Below are 18,778 nucleotides of genomic sequence, written 5' to 3'. Positions count from 1 at the left end.
TTCTCATCCGTATTGAATTGCCAATGCAGTATAAAACTACAATGCAATTAATGTTTTTTCTCTACTTTTAGGAAGTAATATTCACACATAACAGCTTGTTTGAAGACATAATACTCTAAATTAAACCTTTGAGTTAGTTACTTCTTGGCCAGCATCAGTGAAGACTGAGAGGTAAAGATGTAAATAAGAGATAGAGAAACAAATTTCAGCACTATAATGGGAAGCTTTTATAGTTCTCACTATAAACAGTTAAAGTACTAGAATTTAATGTCTGACATTTTCCAATAACAAAGATCAGCATCTTCTCTCTTAGCTTCACTAAAAATAAAATTATTGGTTTATTAAATAAGTTGTCAAATGGCTTGTTATCTGTGTAATAGGATGTGATTCTCACTGTGGCGTGACAATGCTGTATCTAAGCTGCTGGCATCATAATGTGCGAAGGAGTGGTCTTACTGCAGGATGAGTTTTAGAGAAGTACTGAAAAACTTAAGATATGCATCATCGTGTGATTTGCAGCATAAAAGGTAATTTAGCATTTATATAAGCAATTACAAGCTGACATATTTAGGAGATATGTTTGTACTGCTTTTTTTTTGGGATTACGTAGTTACATAGCAAAAAAAGGCTCTCCTTCCTGTAAAATAATCTAAAGTGAATTAATTCTTCAGTATATTTTTTCTGTATACCAGCAGCTTCTGTAAACATGACAGGATGTTCATACAGTCTTTGTTCTCTTGGGTTCTTAAGTTTGGTAATACTGAATGAATCAGTAAAAATGCAGAATGGTTCTATGCTGGATGAAAATGGCTCTTCAGAACTGATGGAAGCATGAGCATCCTTAAGTGGCTACTGGCCACTAACGTAGTGGTGTAGAAGGTTCCAAACTAAACTTGCTCTTGCAAAAGCAAATTATACATTGTATAATATATAAATGTATAAGCAAATTGTACTTGGATGCATTTACTAAGCTTTTAGGTTTTTGTTTGTTCTTAAAAAAACAAGCAGCTTTTCAACGGACAATTTGTTAAAGCCCTCACAGCAGTAATATTAATATGGGAGGAAACAACACAACACTCAGAAGTTAAAATGAATAAAATATTCCCTAGTTCCTTAGCTTTGCAACCTTGATGCAAGCTCTGTCTCCACTAAGGGTTTCTGAGCCAGGCTCATTAAATCAGTCTACAAATTGCTATTTGCAGTGATACAAAGTGGCCTTTCTGACATGCAGCTTTTTCTATTTGTTTGCTTATATTGATGCTAATTTCTGTGAGACAAGTAATCCTTTCTGGCTGGTTTTCATATTAATTTGTTCTTAATGTTTGTATTTTTTATGTGTGGTGAATTTGAGTGCTGTATATAAAAAGAACGAGACAAACAGTGATATTTTAGTGTAGTTGATTGCAGCTGTGAGCGTATCTAGTATCTGCCTTTGTATGCTATTAGTTCAATATCCTTGTTGTCTACTGGAGCACAGAAAGGAGTATCGAGCACTACTGATATACAACAGTTACTAGGGATCCATTACGTTGTTCTGACTCATTGTGAAGAAGCACGTAACAATTTTCCCAAAATCTTATTGTTTTAAAAACCTGTCTGATTCTCAAAGCATACAGAGAATCATTCTTTAAGGGGCAGATGATGACTGTTCGAGTCAGGGCAACTTTTTGGGTGATGATGTGATGGTCTATTAACCAGTCCATTTCCTGAAAAGCAACTTTAACATGGAGATACCAGTAAGATGTCTGTAGTAGTGAGGTTTTAGTTTTGCTTTATAAAACTATTTCGTTGTTGAATGGCAGGGAGATGGTGCATGATTTTCTGGCTTTTAGACTGTGACAGCTGGCAAGCAGATTGATGTGCCACTTCAGACTGTGACCTTTACGACAAAGAGCTCTTGCTAGCCATTTGTTGGATCGCAAAAGATAAAATAAGCCCATGTTCAGTGAGAATATATAGATATTGTATGTGTCAAGCTTTATCTCCACTGTAACAAAGTTTAAATCTGCATTTGAAAACTGAACAAACACTGAATTAAGGAAAACAGTCCCCTCTTCTCTACTCTGTTCTGTTTTCTTCCCTTTAAGTGGAGGTATTTTCTTCTTTTTGCATCTATTATAGAAATCTTCAATTGTGCATATCTAAAATGTTGAATTTAGAAGAAAGCAGAAACTAGGATGAAAGTAATATAACAAATTTTACACAAGTCAGTCATTTATTTGTTGCTCGTCTGAGATTATTTCTGGGTTACTGTCTTAAGCAGAACGATTATGGAGAGCCTTTATGAACAGACAAAGGGATAGGAAGATGCAACTTAATGATTTAGAGGCTTTGATTCTTTTTAAAGAGGCATAGGATGAAGGAAATAAATGTACTTCTAGATACAGGTTGATATAGTAAATACAGTTTATTAACTGTATATACTAAATTGCCGTTTGGTTACTTGCCATGACATTTGTCTTTCTCATCAGCATACTACTTCACTCACATGAGAAAAGTGAGACATTTTCAGCATGGCTTCCTAGAGAAAAGAAACTTAGGGAATTGCTCCACCAGTCCTCTTCAGCATTTGAAGCTACTTCTATTGAGCAACTACATCTCAAACATACTGTAATTCTACAAGTAAGTGGCTGTAGATAGAGACCCACACAAGTGCTTCTGTAATAGCATTCAGCCTTTGGTACCTTACACGGCTGCACATGGGCCTTTGCTGTTTTTTGTCCATCTAAGTATGGACTGAAGGCAGCAGGAGTGTGTTGGGAAGGAGGGTGACTAAGGCATTTAACCTAGAAGCTTGAGAAGCTGCCTGGAGCTGTAGCTATCAAGGGAACAAGAAGGCTGTACATTGGTGAATGTGTTGTAGAGGAGGAGTGCCAGAGACAAGAGTGCTGACAAGTCTTTTGAAGAAAGCAGGCAAATGCCATGGAGAAACCTTAAGGTATTGCATGTAGCAGCTTAAAGCTTGGGTAAATTCTGAAGACTGTTCTTCTGATACAAAGAGGGTGCCACTGCTGCAACAGTACTGGGAATTTGGAGAAGTTAAAAGCTGGAGAATGCAAAGAATGCAGAAAGCAGACATGTATAAGACCAGCTTTCATTGGTTCCATTGTTTGTGGAACAGCTCCTTCTTGCAAATTGTTTGATTATTTTCATTCAAGGAGTGTTAAATCTATTACATTATGGAAAATACCGTAAAAAGTAAATATAATTCATATTCTCAACAAAAGGATATCCCATTTCTTCTAAAAAGATTCTTCTCATCAGAGCTGAAGTGCATTGTGTTGTCAGGGTGGGAGGCCAGTGCTTGTAGTTTGCCATCTTTCTTGGACTGGTATAACAAGGCATGGTTAGTCTGGTATTCTTCACCAGCACGGAACAAGACATATATAGCAGGACCTGTATATGCAGTGTTTCTGTTGTTTTCTTTTTTAAAATAAAATGTGTTAATGCAATCTGATCTTTTTTAATGGATGATGGTTTGCACTGCTGTAAACAAGCCTTTTTATCACGTTAGTATAAATTTTAAACCTATGTACTCTCCTTTTTTTATATTTTCACTTCTTTGAATGTCTTTGAATAAGAATTCAAGCATATTAAATGGCTGCACTGTTAACCAAGCCAGCCAACTAAACCATGCATTTATGCATATGTAGTGGCTGCTATTAAGCTAATTGATTGTGTTTGAATTTATGGTATTATGTCCTCTGATTGCAGGGAAGTATGACTAAGGCTGTGCACAGTCTCCCAAGTATGAGCCAATTAACTGCTTTGGCCAGGAATGCCAAAAGCAGAAATATGTAAGAGAAGTGGAAGATAAAGCTATAAAAGAAATAAGATACATAAATGGTGTATTAATCATAAGTACTTAGACATATGTTGTCTGTCTAATGTAGCACGTTCACAAAGTGGCCGTTGTGACTAGAACTTTTCAGGGTCTGTCCCAAGTTACATTTGTGCAGCATGGTGAATAGCTGCATTCGCAATGAATAAGAAGAATGTAAAAAATGTTAAACAGTGTTTTATTGCAGATTGAGAATGAGAAATGACCCGCAAACCTGCAGAGTAGCGTTACTGAAAGATAGTTGTGTCCCGCAGTCGAAGGTAGCCGCTGAGCTACAATGCCTTCTGTCCACCAGAAGATGGTGCCCTAGAATACATTCGGTAATTGCAATTTTTAAAAGCAGTGATTTGTGAATGAGTATTTAAAAACAAACAAAAACAACAAAACCACACTAAGCTACAGTCCTAAAAACAAAACAGTGCAGCCTTTGTGATGCTTGTATCTTCATTCATATCCTGAAGTAGTGTAAAAATAGTTGCATGGTCTGCTGCTTTCAGTGAAGTGGCTATCTAGATCTGAAGTATTTTGGAGAACTAGAATGACCTTAATTGACTGTAATTCCAACTAATTACTCAAATATTAATGCATATTCATATCCAGACCTTATATTCTGAAAGGCTTGCTTATGATTAAATTCATCACAATACAAATGAACATACAGGACTCAAGCAAGATAAAGCAATATAAAACAATACAACTAGAACTTAAATTAATAAAAAATAAAAGCTCCAAATCAAAATATTCCTCTTAATATTTTTTATATAAATTTCACAAGTATTTCTTTTTAAATCAGGCTTTGGAACAGAGGGAGGAACAGGGATAATAGTGATATTCTTTACCAAGAAACAAATCAATTTTATAAATGGAGATAAAAGTGAACTGAAGTAGCGCTAAGTCTTATTTACCTGTGGACTTCAGAGTGTAATTTTGTTGTTTTCTTGATAAGGGAGAGAAAGAAGGAAAATGCAAAAAAAATCAGGTAGCATCCAGTTCAACACACAAATCTGACAAGCAGCTTCACGTTGATAAATGGATGAAATGAGAAAATTAACTGCCTCCTGTGCTGTATCAGTAAAGAGATACATTGTAAAACATGCTACAGTGCAAGTCAGGCAGATTTTTGCCACAGTCTTAAGGAGGGCCAAAGTTTCACCAGCGAATTCTTAAATCTGCAGATTCCCTGCTTTGTTGCAGCTCAGGGAGACAGAATCCCCAGCAGACCATTAATTTTCCCTGCCTGCTGGCTTGGCCAGGGTTTTGCTGAAGGCACTGGCAATTAGAAGAAACAGGAGTGTGCTGCCTGTGAGGCCCAGCCGGCCAATATTCACAGATCAATAACTCCACCTGGCTTTTTTGCTCCCTCTAAATCTCACACAAAGGAGTTTATTTAGCAGAAGCAGCTGGCTTTCCTTCATATCTGATGTGCTGATATAACTTAACAGCAGACACAAGGATTGCCACAACAAATTACGAAGTGAAGTTCTCCTCTTTTAATATTCCGTGACAGCTCTTGTGTTCTGAGTTGCACGAGTCTTTTTGCCATATAAACATTTTATTTCAGGTTGTTAAAATTAAACACACGTATTTAAAACAAATTGGGGAGAAAAACTTGTCAGCATTGTCACACTGTAATTGCCAATAATTTTTTCTTTTATACAGCAGTAAGGAGCATGGTAGGAGCGCTTATTAAAGCAACTGCAGCTCTAACTCTATGCGTCTTGTTTGCACAGCACTGCACATATGGTCCTCTGTGAGAAACACAGCGCTGCTCGAGTGCATTGTGTACCTTGCAAACATATTTATCTCACCCATGTGGGCTACATCTGTGGCTGCAGCATGGATAAGCACTATGTTCATTACGTGTGTGACAGGAGGATGATTTGCTGGAGAGCAGGCATGCAGTAGGGACGGAGTGCTGTGCAGGAACAACCCCGGCCCCGGGCTGCAGCAGACCTGACTGGGCCTTGCTTTGAGGAGTTACTTATCCAACATAAGCTTTCAACAGTGAACGTGAGTAATTCATATCATTTGATCCAAACTGCTTGCTAAAAAGGGCTATTTCCTCTGATTCCCCAGCCTCTCTCAGAATCCAGTGTGCTTTCCCATGAGTTAATACCAAAGAAAGCACGTGCTTGAACTGCTGAGGTTCCAAAGGCACACTGAGGAGCTTGCTGCCTGCTGGCAGCATTGTGCTGTGCTGCCTGGCACTGGCTGGCTGGAGCTCAGCACAGAGCCGGCAGGACCATAGCCTGTGCCTCAGCCTCACAGCTCTGCAGTCCGAACAAAGCCACTCGGAATGTTTTCCTGCGTGCGCACACAGGTGCAGACCCTATGCCCTGCTCAGTTAATTGAGAAGTGAAAAACAAAAACTCCTGGAACATTGTCCATCAGCTTATTGTATAAGGCTCTGATGGTCCAAGCTGCCACGCAGAAGAAAGGAGAGCCTGGCTCCCAGGTGGGCTGCATTAGCACACATACATCGACTTATGAGTGGTGTCCTCCATGCCCCACAGGTCTGCTTTTCAGGACCGGTTCTGCTTAGTTTGTTGGCTTGCAGGATTTATTCATTTATTTATTTATTGCCTGCTACCCTACACACAGGTTGCCCATCAGTCGCCCTCTGCAGCTGGGAAGGGTTCCGAGTACACAGTTGCATTCAATGTTTAATTAGGAGCACTAACAGGACAACACGCCCCTGGCGCGGACAGAGCACCTGCAGCCCTGACCTGCGGCCATTCCTGGGCGCAGGGTGCTCAGTTTCAGCATCGTGTTTTTGTTTCTTTGAGAACCGTACGTAAATAACTGCTGCTGCAGCGCGGCTCCCCACCGTGCCGTCCCCCCCGGGAGTCTCGCACAGGTAGGGCCGCCCCGCGCCCGAGCGGCGCGGCGGGAAGTTCCACGTCCAGCTGTAGTCAGCGGCGAGAGCGGGAAACCGGGCGCACGCGACCCCAGCCCGGCACGGCGCTCCCGCGCGCGGCGGCTCGAGCCCCGGCGGCCGTTAAACCGCCGCTCTCCTGACAGAGCCCACCGGGGTACGGCTCCTCCGGGCGCGCTCCGCCCGCCGAACGCCGGCGCGGGGACTCCCCTCGGCCCGGCTCCGCGCCCTGGATGCGGTGACAGCCCCGGCCCTCGGCGAACAGTCGCGTCCGCGGCCCCGAGCGGCTCTCGGCGACCGGAGGCAAGGCTGCCGGCCCCGCGGCCGAGCAGCGCCGCGGCCGCCCTCTCCCTGACTGACTCGGTGAAAATCATTGTTTGGCTCCGGCATTAACTACATTCCAGCGGGACGCAGCGCCCAGTCTCCTTCCTCGCATTCCTGCCCTACACAAAGGAGTCCCTGCCTCGCCGAGCCCTGCGCTCCGCTCGCCGCGCCGCGAAGCCCCTCCGGAGCGGCCGCTGCCTTCGCCCCCCGCCCGGGGGTGCGGGCTGGGCCGGGGCCCCGCTGCGGGTCGGCCGGCCGGGGGCGGCGGGGGCAGGGAGCCGCCGAGCGCAAATTCCTCCGCGCGGCGCGCCATTGACTGGACCGAGCAACTTATTTAAGGCTGGAAAGTGACACAGGGGCTTCTCGTCTCCGCTCGCCGCTTTCCGCCGGGCAGCGCCGCCGTACCGAGGCGAGCGGCGCGGCGTGGGGATGCCGCCGGGGTGTGCGCCTGCCGCAGCCGGGCCACTGTGCCGGGAGAGAGCCGCGTCCTGCTGATAGCATCTGCCGGTGCGCCGCGGGAAGGAACTTTTGGGGTGATTTTTTTTTTTTGATTTTTTTTTTTCCTTTGGCTTGTATTTTTTTTTTTTTCTTTTTCCCTTTTCCTACTGCGGACTGTATTTTCATAGAGAGCTCCCCGACCTAACCCGAGCCGCCAGGCACCGGCCGAGCATGGAGAAGTACGAGGAGAACATGGCACTGAAGGCCACCAAGTTCATGGAGGACCTGTCCCTCTATGAGCCCTGCCCGGACGCTCCTTATGGCCGGGGTGGCCGCCGGGACCTAACGCTGCACGCCGACCTGGAGGAGACCAAGCGGGTCATCGCCGCCCACATGACGGCGGAGCAGCGGGGCCGGAAGATGAACGGCACCGCCGCGCCGCCGCCGCCCGCCGAAGCCTTCCCCGCCGCCGCCCCCTGCGGCAAAGCCGCCCCGCTCCGCGCCGCCAACGGGCGCCCCGCCGCCGAGCCGCCGTGCTGCGAGGACGGGCTGTGCACTCGCTCCGAGGTGGCGCTGCCCTGCTACAGCGGCTTCCCCGACAAGGGCAAACGCTACTCGGCCGAGGGCTACCGCTACGCCGCGGGCAGCGCCTACGAGGGCGGCTACGTGGCCAAGGGCGGCGGGCGGGCTCCCGGCGGCCCGGACGCCAAGTATGGCAACGCCAGCCCCCGGGCCAGCCTGGCCGCCCCGCCGGGCCCGGGCCCCGGCGCCGAGCACGGCAAGTTCTCCAGCCCGCGCTCCAGCCTCGGCGGTGCGGCCGTGCCTCCCTACGAAAAGTTCTCCAGTCCCCGCTCCAGCCTGGTGGTGCCCGGCCAGGAGAAGTACGGCAGCCCCCGCGGCAGTCTGGTGCAGTACGACGGGGCCGCTCTCAGCCCTCGCTCCAGCTACGCCAGCACGGCCAGCGACACTAGCAAGCACTCCAGCCCCCGCGCCAGCCTCACTAGCTACGACGGCGGCAGCAAACCCAGCAGCAACCGCACCAGCGGCATCAGCATGGGCTACGACCAGCGGCACGCCAGCCCCCGCTCCAGCACCGCCAGCCAGTACTCGTGCACCACCAGCCCGCGCTCCAGCTACTCGGACTCTAGGTACGGGCCGCCGGGCGGCGCCGAGCTGGACGGGGCGGCCGCCGCCGGGCTCTCCGTGGCCAGCCCTCGCTCCAGCCTCTGCAGTCCCGAGGGCCGCGGCGGGCCGGGCGCCGCCGTGGTTAGCCCCCGCTCCAGCATCTCCAGCCAGAGCTCGCGGAGCTCCCGCGGCTCCATGAGCGCCTACCCCGAGCTGCAGCTGCCCTCGCCCCGCTCCTCCCTGCTGGGGCCCGGCCCGCAGGAGGACTGCGCCGCGCCCGAGCTGGGGGACGTCTACCGCAAGGTCCGTGCCCAGTCTCCGCAGCGGCACGACCCGCAGCACCCGGCGGCCGCCGGGCCCGACGCCGCGCCCCCCTACGCCTACAGCCCCACCAAGGGCTCCGCTTCGGCGCCCAAGTTCAAGCTGCCGTACCAGGTGACGCCGTGCCGGGACAGCGGCCCCAGCCAGGCGGAGAGGCGGCTGGAGGCGCTGACGCTGGAGCTGGAGAAGGAGCTGGAGATGCACATGAAGAAGGAGTACTTCGGTGAGTGACTTGCCGCAGGGGTAGGGTGCAGGGCCCAGGACAGGCGGTTCGAGATGGTGAAGGTGTAGGGCCTGCAAGCAGCCGTGGCTTTGGCATTAGAGAAGGGTGCATAATGCCCAGGGCTGCTCTGGGCCAGTTATCTGCTGAAACTTCTGGTTATTGCAGGAGAAAGCCAGTTTGCAGCAAGTACTAACTTTCTTACTGGTGACACCAGTGTTTGCACCTTACTTCCCAACTGATGCTTGGTCTCTGTTCTGTGTAGCTTGTCAGGACCTGTGATGCTTTCCCTTCATGGGGCTGGTAGGAGACTTGTCTGAGGTATTGTTGGAGTTCACAGCGATTTATGTTTCTGTCTTTGTCAGTAAGGCTCAGTGTCCCCGAGGTTGTGGCATCTGCGATCATACTTTCAGGTCATGTACTACGTTCTGATGCTTCTGGACAGCTTGATCGTTAGGGCAATTGTCAGTGTCTCATTCAGTGACGTCCTATGCCACAGTGCTCCTGGAAGCCCCAGTGTTGTCACAGCCCCTTGTGGCCTCATGGGGCCTGCAATGTGCTGAGTCGGGCAGGGGCTGGTGTTGCTTGTGGGGTGTGGGAGGGAGGACGGAAGAGATCTCCTTGTCTTTGCTGAGACTGTCAGCCTGTTGGCAATATCCTGAATGTCTTTGTTCTTTATAGAACAGAAGTAACTTTAAGCACGTAAATATGCTTTGTAGTCACACCGAAGTTCAGATAGGTCTCCTTTTATTTTGTACTGAGTAGGAAAGGCCAAAATGCCTTTGAAAGATAATCCTGGAGCGTGCAAGTAGTGCCCTGGGGACCGATGAGCTGGGTGGTAGCTGGGCTGGGCACCCTTGGTGGCAGGTGGCTTGTTCCCAGCTTACTGTGGGGATGAGGGCTCTGCATGGAGGAGCTTGTGGGAGAGAAGGGACAGCGAGGCCCGGGCAGATGAGTGGTTGGGGTGAGCCAGCCTGCAGCAGTGACCCTGTGCATCGGGGCTGTGGAGTCTGTGGCCTTCTGAGGCAACCTCTGTGCCTTCCTGCACTGGCTGCGTGCAAAGGGAGAGACTTTCTGGCAGCGTGCGATCTGACCAATAGAAGCCTTGCTTGGGACAGAGACACGTATTACCTTGGTCCTTGACTTAAATGAAGATTCAAGCTGCTTTCAGTGTTAACATTAGCGTGCCCTGAGCAAAAGAGAGGAAGTACAGGACTTCGTGCGGTGCTTGTAGTGAGACAGACCTGGACTGATAGATGAGGTTGTTGAGCGAGTGGTGCCCTCTCCTGCAAGGAAAACTTTCCAGTGTCATGCACCTGGTGCAGGGTTCAGATGATTGCTGGAACATCACCAGCTGAGGTTGATAACAGTTCAGGTGTGAGTATCTACAGAAGCAGGATTGTGGGGGAAGGTAGTTAATGTGCTAAAAAGTGTTATCTTCAAAATATCAGCAGTGTCCAGAGCTGAGAGCTGAAATATGCTTAGGGTAGGAAATGTAACTTATTGCTATCCTGACACTCTGAGAGGTTTCTCCCGTGGCCAGAAGAGCTGGGTGTGATCAGGGGCTCCAGGAGCAGCCGCAGGAATGGGTGTTGTGGATAGTTCGTTCTTATTTGTAAGAGCTTACCCGTTGTGTCAGTATTTGCATGTGTAGGAACGTGTTGCAGCAAGCCCTAAGCTCTGGCAGATGTGTCCTGTCTCAGATCAGGAGGGAGTTTGTGCCTTTATGTTTAGGGAACATAAGTGCCAGCTGCCCTGTGTGTATTTGTTGCGCTGGTAGAGAGAAGCATTGCTGTGTCTTGCACCCTAGAAGCAGATGAAATCCGGAAAACATGGTTACTGTAAAAGAAGGCTGATTTCTAAATCATCAAGGTTTTAACAAGTCCTGGTGGGCCTTGGTCCTGCGTGTCTGCTTCACTCATGGGGTGAATGCTAAACTTTGGCTGAATGAGCATGTGAGGGGCGAGTCTGGTATGACTGCAGGCAGATATGTCGGAGACAAGGAGAAAGAACCAGCGAGGGAAAAGTCCACTTATTGACAGATCATCTTATAAATAATCCACTCAGATGTATTGGAGAAGGTCTTAATAAAAGGAGGCCAACAGAAATGTTTTGATTTGCATTGTGATTCATGCATATTTGTATCTGACACACTCTAAAGGCAATTGCAGAGTGTCCTGTGATGCCTATGGAGAAAAGAAATGTTAAGCTAATTGTATAACAGCAGATGGTTTAATACTCCTTAATTGGATGAGCTCCATTGCCCTATGAGTAAAAGTTCATATGGTGACTGTAATTTTGCTGTGTTCTCTGCATTTTCCCTACCTCCAGGAAAGGAAACAGTAATCTCTATTTTGTCCATTCAGTATGAGAGCTAATCTATGTGGTACTGCTGTCTTCATGCCACTCTTGTTTTAGTCCACATATGACTTTGAAGATGTGAACAGTGAGTTACTTTGAGGTCAAGTGACTAACTAGTCCTGTTAGGAGGAAGAATGCTCTGTAGCTGTACCCACTTTCTCTGCAGCCTCTTCCCAAACTGTTTCATCTTTGCTGACTCCCCGTATGTCCCCTCTCTAGGCACTTACACTTCAGGGGTGCAGCTACTCCAGTGGTGCCTTGAAGTCGTGTCTGTTTTGTCTTGCAGTGTGCCGAAGTGGAGCACTTCTGCTATCAGCTCTGCCCAAAATCAATTCTTAATTCATGGCTGGAAAAATGGAGTATCTCCTGGAATACAGTACAGTCCTTGATGCGTGTCTGTCCTGGACAAAGTGCTGCTTTTCTGTCAGGGCTGCGAATATATGATGTCAAGTGAAACTGAAGCAGTAAAAGAGGAAGAAATAAAGGAACATGCATGGTATCAGCAAGCTTTATTATTAGCTTATTTTGAGGGGCTGTGTTCAACAGCCTGAAAAGGTTCAAGTCCTGCCAAGACAGTGGTGCCTGGGACTATGGCATGGTATCACTTGCTTCCAGGCTAGCAGTAGGTGTCCTGATCATTTACTTGGAAGCAGAAACAGCCTCTAGCTCTTAACAAAATTAGCAGCTACGCTAATAATCATTTGGTAGATGTTTGCTTTTGGTTGTGTTTTTAAGTGATTTTTCACCATGTAGATCCTGTCTCTGGAAGTGGATTTTGTTCCACCTTCTACACTGATGTGGGTATTTCTGTTTTGACCTGTTACCTCTTTCTGTTAACCTCACCATGTTTTTTTAGCTTACCGTCAGTCTAGGCTAGTTTGTGGCTGCACAGTGAGGCAGAGGAGCACAAGGAGGTGGCCAGATGCATCGTATCTCTTCCAACAGGAATATTTCACATCATCTGAAACTTTATTTCTTGCATATCTCTAACATTACATTTATGTATTCCACGAAACTTTTAAGAAAAGACCTATGACTCATTAAGGAGGAGAAGGGAAAAAAAAAAAAAACTGGAAAAAACCAACAGCACAGCATAGCCCAAACACTCATTTAATGCTCAACTGTGAACTGCTCCTATAAAACATGTGGAGACTTACACTGGGAGACTGAAAAGGGAGTAAGGACTTACTGCCATTGACACCTGTTTCCAAATTTGTGATCCTGGAAAAGTTCCTCTGAGCAGGTTTTGCACAAAGGCTTGTAGGCAGTTGGGTTTAAACCTCTGCATTGCTCAGGTTGTTGTGGTGTGCATGCTCTGACAAGTTCAGCTCAGCTGTATTGGCCAGCATGGCCATGAGTCCTGGCTCTCTTCACTGCTGAGATGGGGGCCACAATGGCAACTACTGCGTGGCTTTAAAGAGTAGGTCTCCTGGAGCTGACGTGGCTGTTGTAGGAAAGGCTTTGGCTCCTGTGTGAAATCCTGAGAGAGTGGGCTGTGAGGTGCTGTATGGCAGTTCTGGCTTGGTTATTTAAGCACATGGCTTAGAGAACTCCTGTGTGTGTGATGTACACGCTGTACCCAGCGGTGATGAACTCTTCTTAGGAGAAGATTGTTCCCTCACACATGGCAAAGCAGAGGTAGCACCTCCAGTCCCTCTCTGTGCTGAGCGTGGCTGCTCACCCTGCTGTGATCCATGCTGCAGGATTTGGTCTGGTGCAGGGTCTGCTTGGTAGCATGCAGGATGCATGTGCAGGTGTGCTCAGAGTTTCCCTTGTAATTCATTTTTAGGAGTTGAGTTACCTACAGGTGCCTCCAGGTCAGGATAGCCTGGGTTGGTCACCCAGCGCTTGGATTCATAAGAAAGCTAAAGTTGGCCTGACTGTGGCTTCTAGCACTGACTTTTGAGGAGTTAATAGTGAAGATAAGCAAATTGTAGGGAAGTCAGATATCTCTGAACAGGGCTATGATGTGGTTGGAAAAAACACAAATACTTAAGACTGTATTTGGGGGAAGATGATGAATTGTAATGCAGTTAATTGCAGACAGCAGAACTCCTATGGATGTAGTTTATTGTGAGGGTAAAAATGTACATTCACAAATACCAAGAGAAGTGTGGGGAAAGAAGCATTGAAATGTAAAGAATAATAATATGTATTGTCACCGAATAGCCAAGGAGGGGATTAAGTGAACAATGATGAGGCATTTAACAGGTTACTAAAGGTCATGCCTGAGTAGATACCATTGCTCTTTTATGAGTTTGTCCTAACAAGATGGGTTTCAGTTCAAAACATATTTAGTCTTTGTGAGAAGTAGACAGCTATTGTGGAAGAACTGCTGGGGATTCTCGGATATTTTTCTGGCCATCCAAACATTTGGTTAATTGGTGAACAGTTTTACTTGCAATGCCACAGAACTTCTGGAAAGTGAAAACAAGATGCTTTCTCCCTTTTAATGTGGCAACTTGAAAAAGAAAATATTTTCTAAGTTAAAATAAAGAGAAAATAAAAGCCATTCCTAAATGCAGTTTGACAGTTGTGCAGATTTAGATGCTCTTGCATTGCTCCAGCTCACTTGGATCATATTTCTTGTGGTCCATGGAGACATGGAGACCTTGTGGCCTCTCCCAGGCATGGGAAATACCATTTCATTCTGACGGTCATTGCCTAAACCTTTCTTCTGTGCTGCAGCCTTGTCCCAGGGCACGTGCTTTGCAGAGAACTGGATTCCCATGAGTAAAGCTCCTGAGGTGGAAGGTCACTGGTTCTGCTGCTCTTTCTCCATCTCCCTGAATGTTACCTCAGTACTGGTGGTCCCAATTCACAGAGTTGCAAGAAACATTGAGAAAGGCCAGTACTGAATGTAGGTTGCTGGCAGGGTCATCGTGAGGTGTTGTTGGACTTGAAACATAGGGCTGGGAAACTGTTTGCATAAAGCCCAAATCAAACTGCAGGTCCTCTGAGATGCATCTTTGAGTGCAGAACCCAGGTGTGGCCTTTGCATTTGCACTGCAGTACACGTGTAGAAAGGGGTTTTGGTGAGGATAAGTATGATTTTTAAAAAAAAAAGTATTTACTTATTTAAGTGTAATCATGTGCTGACCTAACACTCAGGTATAGTTGGGAAGAAACTAGAAAATCCTCAGTCAAAGGAAGAGTTTTAATTAATGGCTAATAACGCCGTAGCTTTTTTTTTTTTTTGCCTAACAGTTATGTGAAAATTCTCTGTAATTGGTTTGTTGCCCATTTTTAATCAAAGCCATATTTCTCAGATCAAAACACTCAGTGGAAAACAGAGCTGTACAACAATCAAGTGCATTGGAATCCAGATTTTGATCTGGTTTGAAAAATAAGCAAGTAATTTCCTCAAGTGTAGGTCAGTAGCTGGTATTCTTAGAAAGCATGTTGGCTTGTTCTACCTGTTCCAGGCTGGAGCAGGCCTGGGCCTCTGTGCTGCAGCACTGTAAAGCAGCGGCGATTCACATCAAGTGGTGGTGCTTGCTGCAGTTGAAACCTGCTGTGGATCAGTGCAGAGATCAGTGATTCAACTTCCAGGGGGGAAAAAAAAGGTACCTTAATACATCTGATTTTCCTTAGTGCTATTGTTTAACAAGACAAACCCCCATGGACAGTGTAGGATGGTGCTGCCTGGCTGCATATGAGATGATGCAGAGAACAAGTCCTGACAGGTGATAAGAAAAGGCACTCTAAGCATCCTCATGCCCTTCTGTCCAGTTGTCCTGTGTCAGCTGCTGGGGTGGATGGGAGTTTCTAGCAGAACATCACACCTTCCATTTTCCTGTGTATACATTTTCATTGTACCTTGTCATCCTCAGTGCTAATTTGAATCCTTGCACCAGCTCTGTATTTTGGCAGATGGTCTGTGAAGCATTTGAAAGTTTTCAGTGGCACTTGAGGGAGTTGTAGCTTTATCATGAACATTTGAAACAACATGGAAATAGTACTAAATGTGAAGTTTATAGTCATGCTTGAACGCTATAAAAAGGTGAAAAAATAACAATTAAATGTTTAATGGAAAAATAGATGCCACATTAGTTGCACTTGACAGGGATCCTACGTGGAATTTCACTTAACAGAGCACGTTCTGCTCTCAAAATCCACACAACTTTACAAGTACTAACTTTTTATTTAAAAAATGTAATGCTTATCTGTTAATGCCAAGGGCTGTGTTTGACCTGTATCTGACAGCTTGGAGGTTTCTCTGGCTGTTCTTAGTTACACCGTGAAGGTCCACAGAATAAGTAAATCCTTATCTGTTTTACCCTTCCCATGTTTCCCTGCCTGCCCCGTCCAGCTTTTTCTGCACCTCTCAGGACGTATCTGTGGAGTAGAATCATAGAATGATTTGGGTTAGAAGGGGCCTTTAAGGTCACTGAGTTCCAGCCCCCTGCTATAGGCAGAGACACCTCCATCTAGACCAGGTTGCTCACAGATCCATCCAGCCTGGCCTTGAATGCCTCTAGGGATTGGGCATTCACAGTTTCTCTGGGCAACCTGTTCCAGTGTCACCACCCTCACAGTAAAAGATTTCTTCCTAATATCTAGCTTAAATTTACCCTCTTCTGGTTTAAAGCCGTTTCCCCTCATTCTATCACTACATGGCCTTACAAAAAGTCCTTCCCCAGCTTTCCTGTAGGGCCCCTGAAGGCCCCCAGGGAGGCCACTATAAGGTCTCTCTGGAGCTTTCTCTTCTCCAGGCTGAGAGCCCCCAACTCTTAGCCTGTCCATGTACGGGAGGTGCTCCAGCTCTCCAGTTAACTTCATAGCCCTCCTCTGGACTGCTCCGACAACTTGGGGTCCTCAGAACTGGATGCAGTACTCCAAGTGGGGTCTCATGAGAGCAGACTAGGGGCAAAGTATATGACTACTTTGTGCTTTCATTGTAAAAGCTATACGCAATTTTTCCTGAAAAGATATCTTGTCCAATGGGAACAAAATTCTGGAAGTTATGATGTAAATAAAGATGATCAGCTAGAGTTAATGGTATGAAAGAGGACTATAATGCTCTCTTAAGTCCTGCTGACCTCTTTCAGCTTGTACAAAATTGGCTACAGGCACAGGATCCCCAAATTACTCTGTGCACTTCAAGGAGATGGTTTTATTGAAGAAGAATGTGAATCCTAAGAATGCTGGAGGCCATATTTTGAAGTTGGGTGACAGCAGCTCCTCCAGGTGTTGGCCTATGGGCAGTTGGAAAGTTGATTAATGCTTCTACTTCGTCCACCTGTGATCCCCCATTGCTCCACACTCTCTCCATGCCTTCATGGTTGAAGTTTCCCCCCTGTATCTTAGCAAAACACAAGGATTCTTTTAGCAGAGCTCCAGTGGATGGATGGCGTTCACACAGGGCTGACTTGGCTGTGCCTCTGTGGAGGAGAAATTTGGTTTCTTTCCATTAAAGGATTTCTCGCCAAGTCAAGACTTTGCCAAGACTCCTATTTCCATCCAGTGCTTTCATGTGATATTTTTTTTCTCTTTCCAGCAAAGTGTTCTGTGTACTTGGCTTTTCCTCTCCATTGTTTTCTTTTGCACAGAACACCTTGCTTAATGGTACAAAGACTTAAAACTGAAGAGCATGTACAGAGTAGAAGGAATAGGTGTGAATATGGGTGATGTACATGATAGTCATTGGGCTCTGGTTTGTAGGTGATTGTATAGAGCCACCTGATGCTGTGTGGGCTGTGAATGAAATACTGGGGCTCCGGGTATAATTGACCTTTCTTCCTTTGGTTGCAGTTTTGGCAGCAAAATAGTCCTACCCACTGATAATTAGTTTTTCCTGAAATTGTGGAGGCTATTAGGTGTGGATTCAGATGCTATTTCACAAACAGTTGGAGAAAAGCTCCTCATTTTGGTCTGGAAGGAGAATCTCTTAAATACTGTTTTTGTACTAGAGTTCAGGGGAAGAAGTGCGAGGCCTGTGAGAGTGGCATAATGCTTCCTGGCACCGATGAGCAGTACTTTCAACATGGGTCACTGCCCAATTGAGAGGAGAGAAATCAAATCCACTGCATGTTTGGTGCTTGTCAGGGCTTGGAGTTTTGTGCGATTGCTGCACAGGAAGGTACGAAGCAATTTGTCCCTTGCTGTAGTTTCTGTCAGGGTGGAGGCATGGCAATTCACTCATTAAGTCCTATGTAGTCCTACAACTTTAGAGAGCCATTGTAATCTCTCTTTGTGCTGGAAAGACAGAGAAGTGCCAGACCATGCTGTTGGAAGAAAATGATAATTTAAAAAAAAAAAAAAAAAAAAAAAAAAAAACCAAACAAAACAACTCAGTATACAACAGCTTCTAGACTTAGTAGGGACGGGAGAAAAGAGAGAGTTTTGGCTGGAACAGCCTTACATGGTGTACAAGAGCAAACTGACATTACTCTTTTGGGAAAGTCCTTCCCCAGCCAGTGTTCCACACCTGGGAGGAATTTAGACTGGTGAAGAACTGGCTCAGAAAGAGGTGATCCCCAGAGGCTAATTTGCATTTGTTCACAAAGAAAAGACTTTGAAGACACTCCAAGCGCAGACTTGAAAGTCAGCTTCCTGGTGTGCCAAGTGTGTGAAGCTCTTGCTGCTGCCGCGGCTCCCACCTTGCAGGGGGTTTTGCCTGACTTCCTTTCCTTGGGGGCGGGGCAGGGGGCACGGAGCAGTTTGGACCTGTCTGGCCGTAGTGCTGACTGGCTCTGGCTGGCCACCCCTGCTTGCTTGTGCCCACCTAACTTATTTCCGAAGTTTGTGTAAGACAAAGAAGAGAGAACATCCTAACTCCTGAGGCTGAGGCCAAGACTTGGACTCCGCAGGCAGAACTTCCTTTGAAATTACTGGGCATTTTGCTTCGGTAAAGACTGGCAGAATTGGGAAGTCCAGTGGTACATTATTGCAGGGTCAGAGAAGGGGTGAGTCACAAGGTCTGGGGAGAAGTAGAGTTTCTTTTGGTTTTCTGACGAAGTACCTCATGAATAATGAGTACTTTGGCTTAGAGCTTTTCATTTCCAAATAGGTCAGTCCCCACACAGTGTGCCGTGAAGGGAATTTCTAACCCTGATCTGCAAGTGGGAAAATGAGCTGAAGAGCTGCTGAGGCTGCTCTGCCCGAGTCAAGGTAGAATAGTGATCTTGCAAACCCAGTTGCCACATTCACCTGAGTGCTGTGTCATGCCTCGGGACTCTCAATATGGGGCTGAATCCCTCTTCTATCAGTGGTGGTGGTGAAAAGGGAGGCTCTGGGTTGCTGCTGAGGCACCCAATTGTGCACTGAAAGC

At 46.7% G+C, this 18,778-nt stretch overlaps 1 protein-coding gene across 2 annotated transcripts in view; it reads left to right on the top strand.

The window, feature by feature from the left end:
- The first annotated feature begins 6,557 nt into the window (after positions 1–6,557).
- WTIP (WT1 interacting protein) overlaps positions 6,558–18,778 on the top strand; it is a 76,332-nt gene continuing 64,111 nt past the window's right edge. Inside the window, exon 1 of one of the 2 annotated variants that reach the window (XM_085234756.1) lies at positions 6,558–9,147. In XM_085234756.1, coding sequence (XP_085090882.1) covers positions 7,710–9,147 — 1,438 coding nt within the window. In that variant the 5' untranslated portion in view covers positions 6,558–7,709. The remainder of the gene's footprint in view (positions 9,148–18,778) is intronic. The other variant, XM_085234755.1, reaches the window with a different exon arrangement.

Source organism: Meleagris gallopavo, chromosome 13 (assembly GCF_905368555.1).
Source record: "Meleagris gallopavo chromosome 13, MGAL_WU_HG_1.1, whole genome shotgun sequence".
NCBI classification, from domain to species: domain Eukaryota; kingdom Metazoa; phylum Chordata; class Aves; order Galliformes; family Phasianidae; genus Meleagris; species Meleagris gallopavo.
The sequence above is the reverse complement of the archived record's forward strand: the minus strand, read 5'-3'. Positions and strand labels throughout refer to the sequence as shown.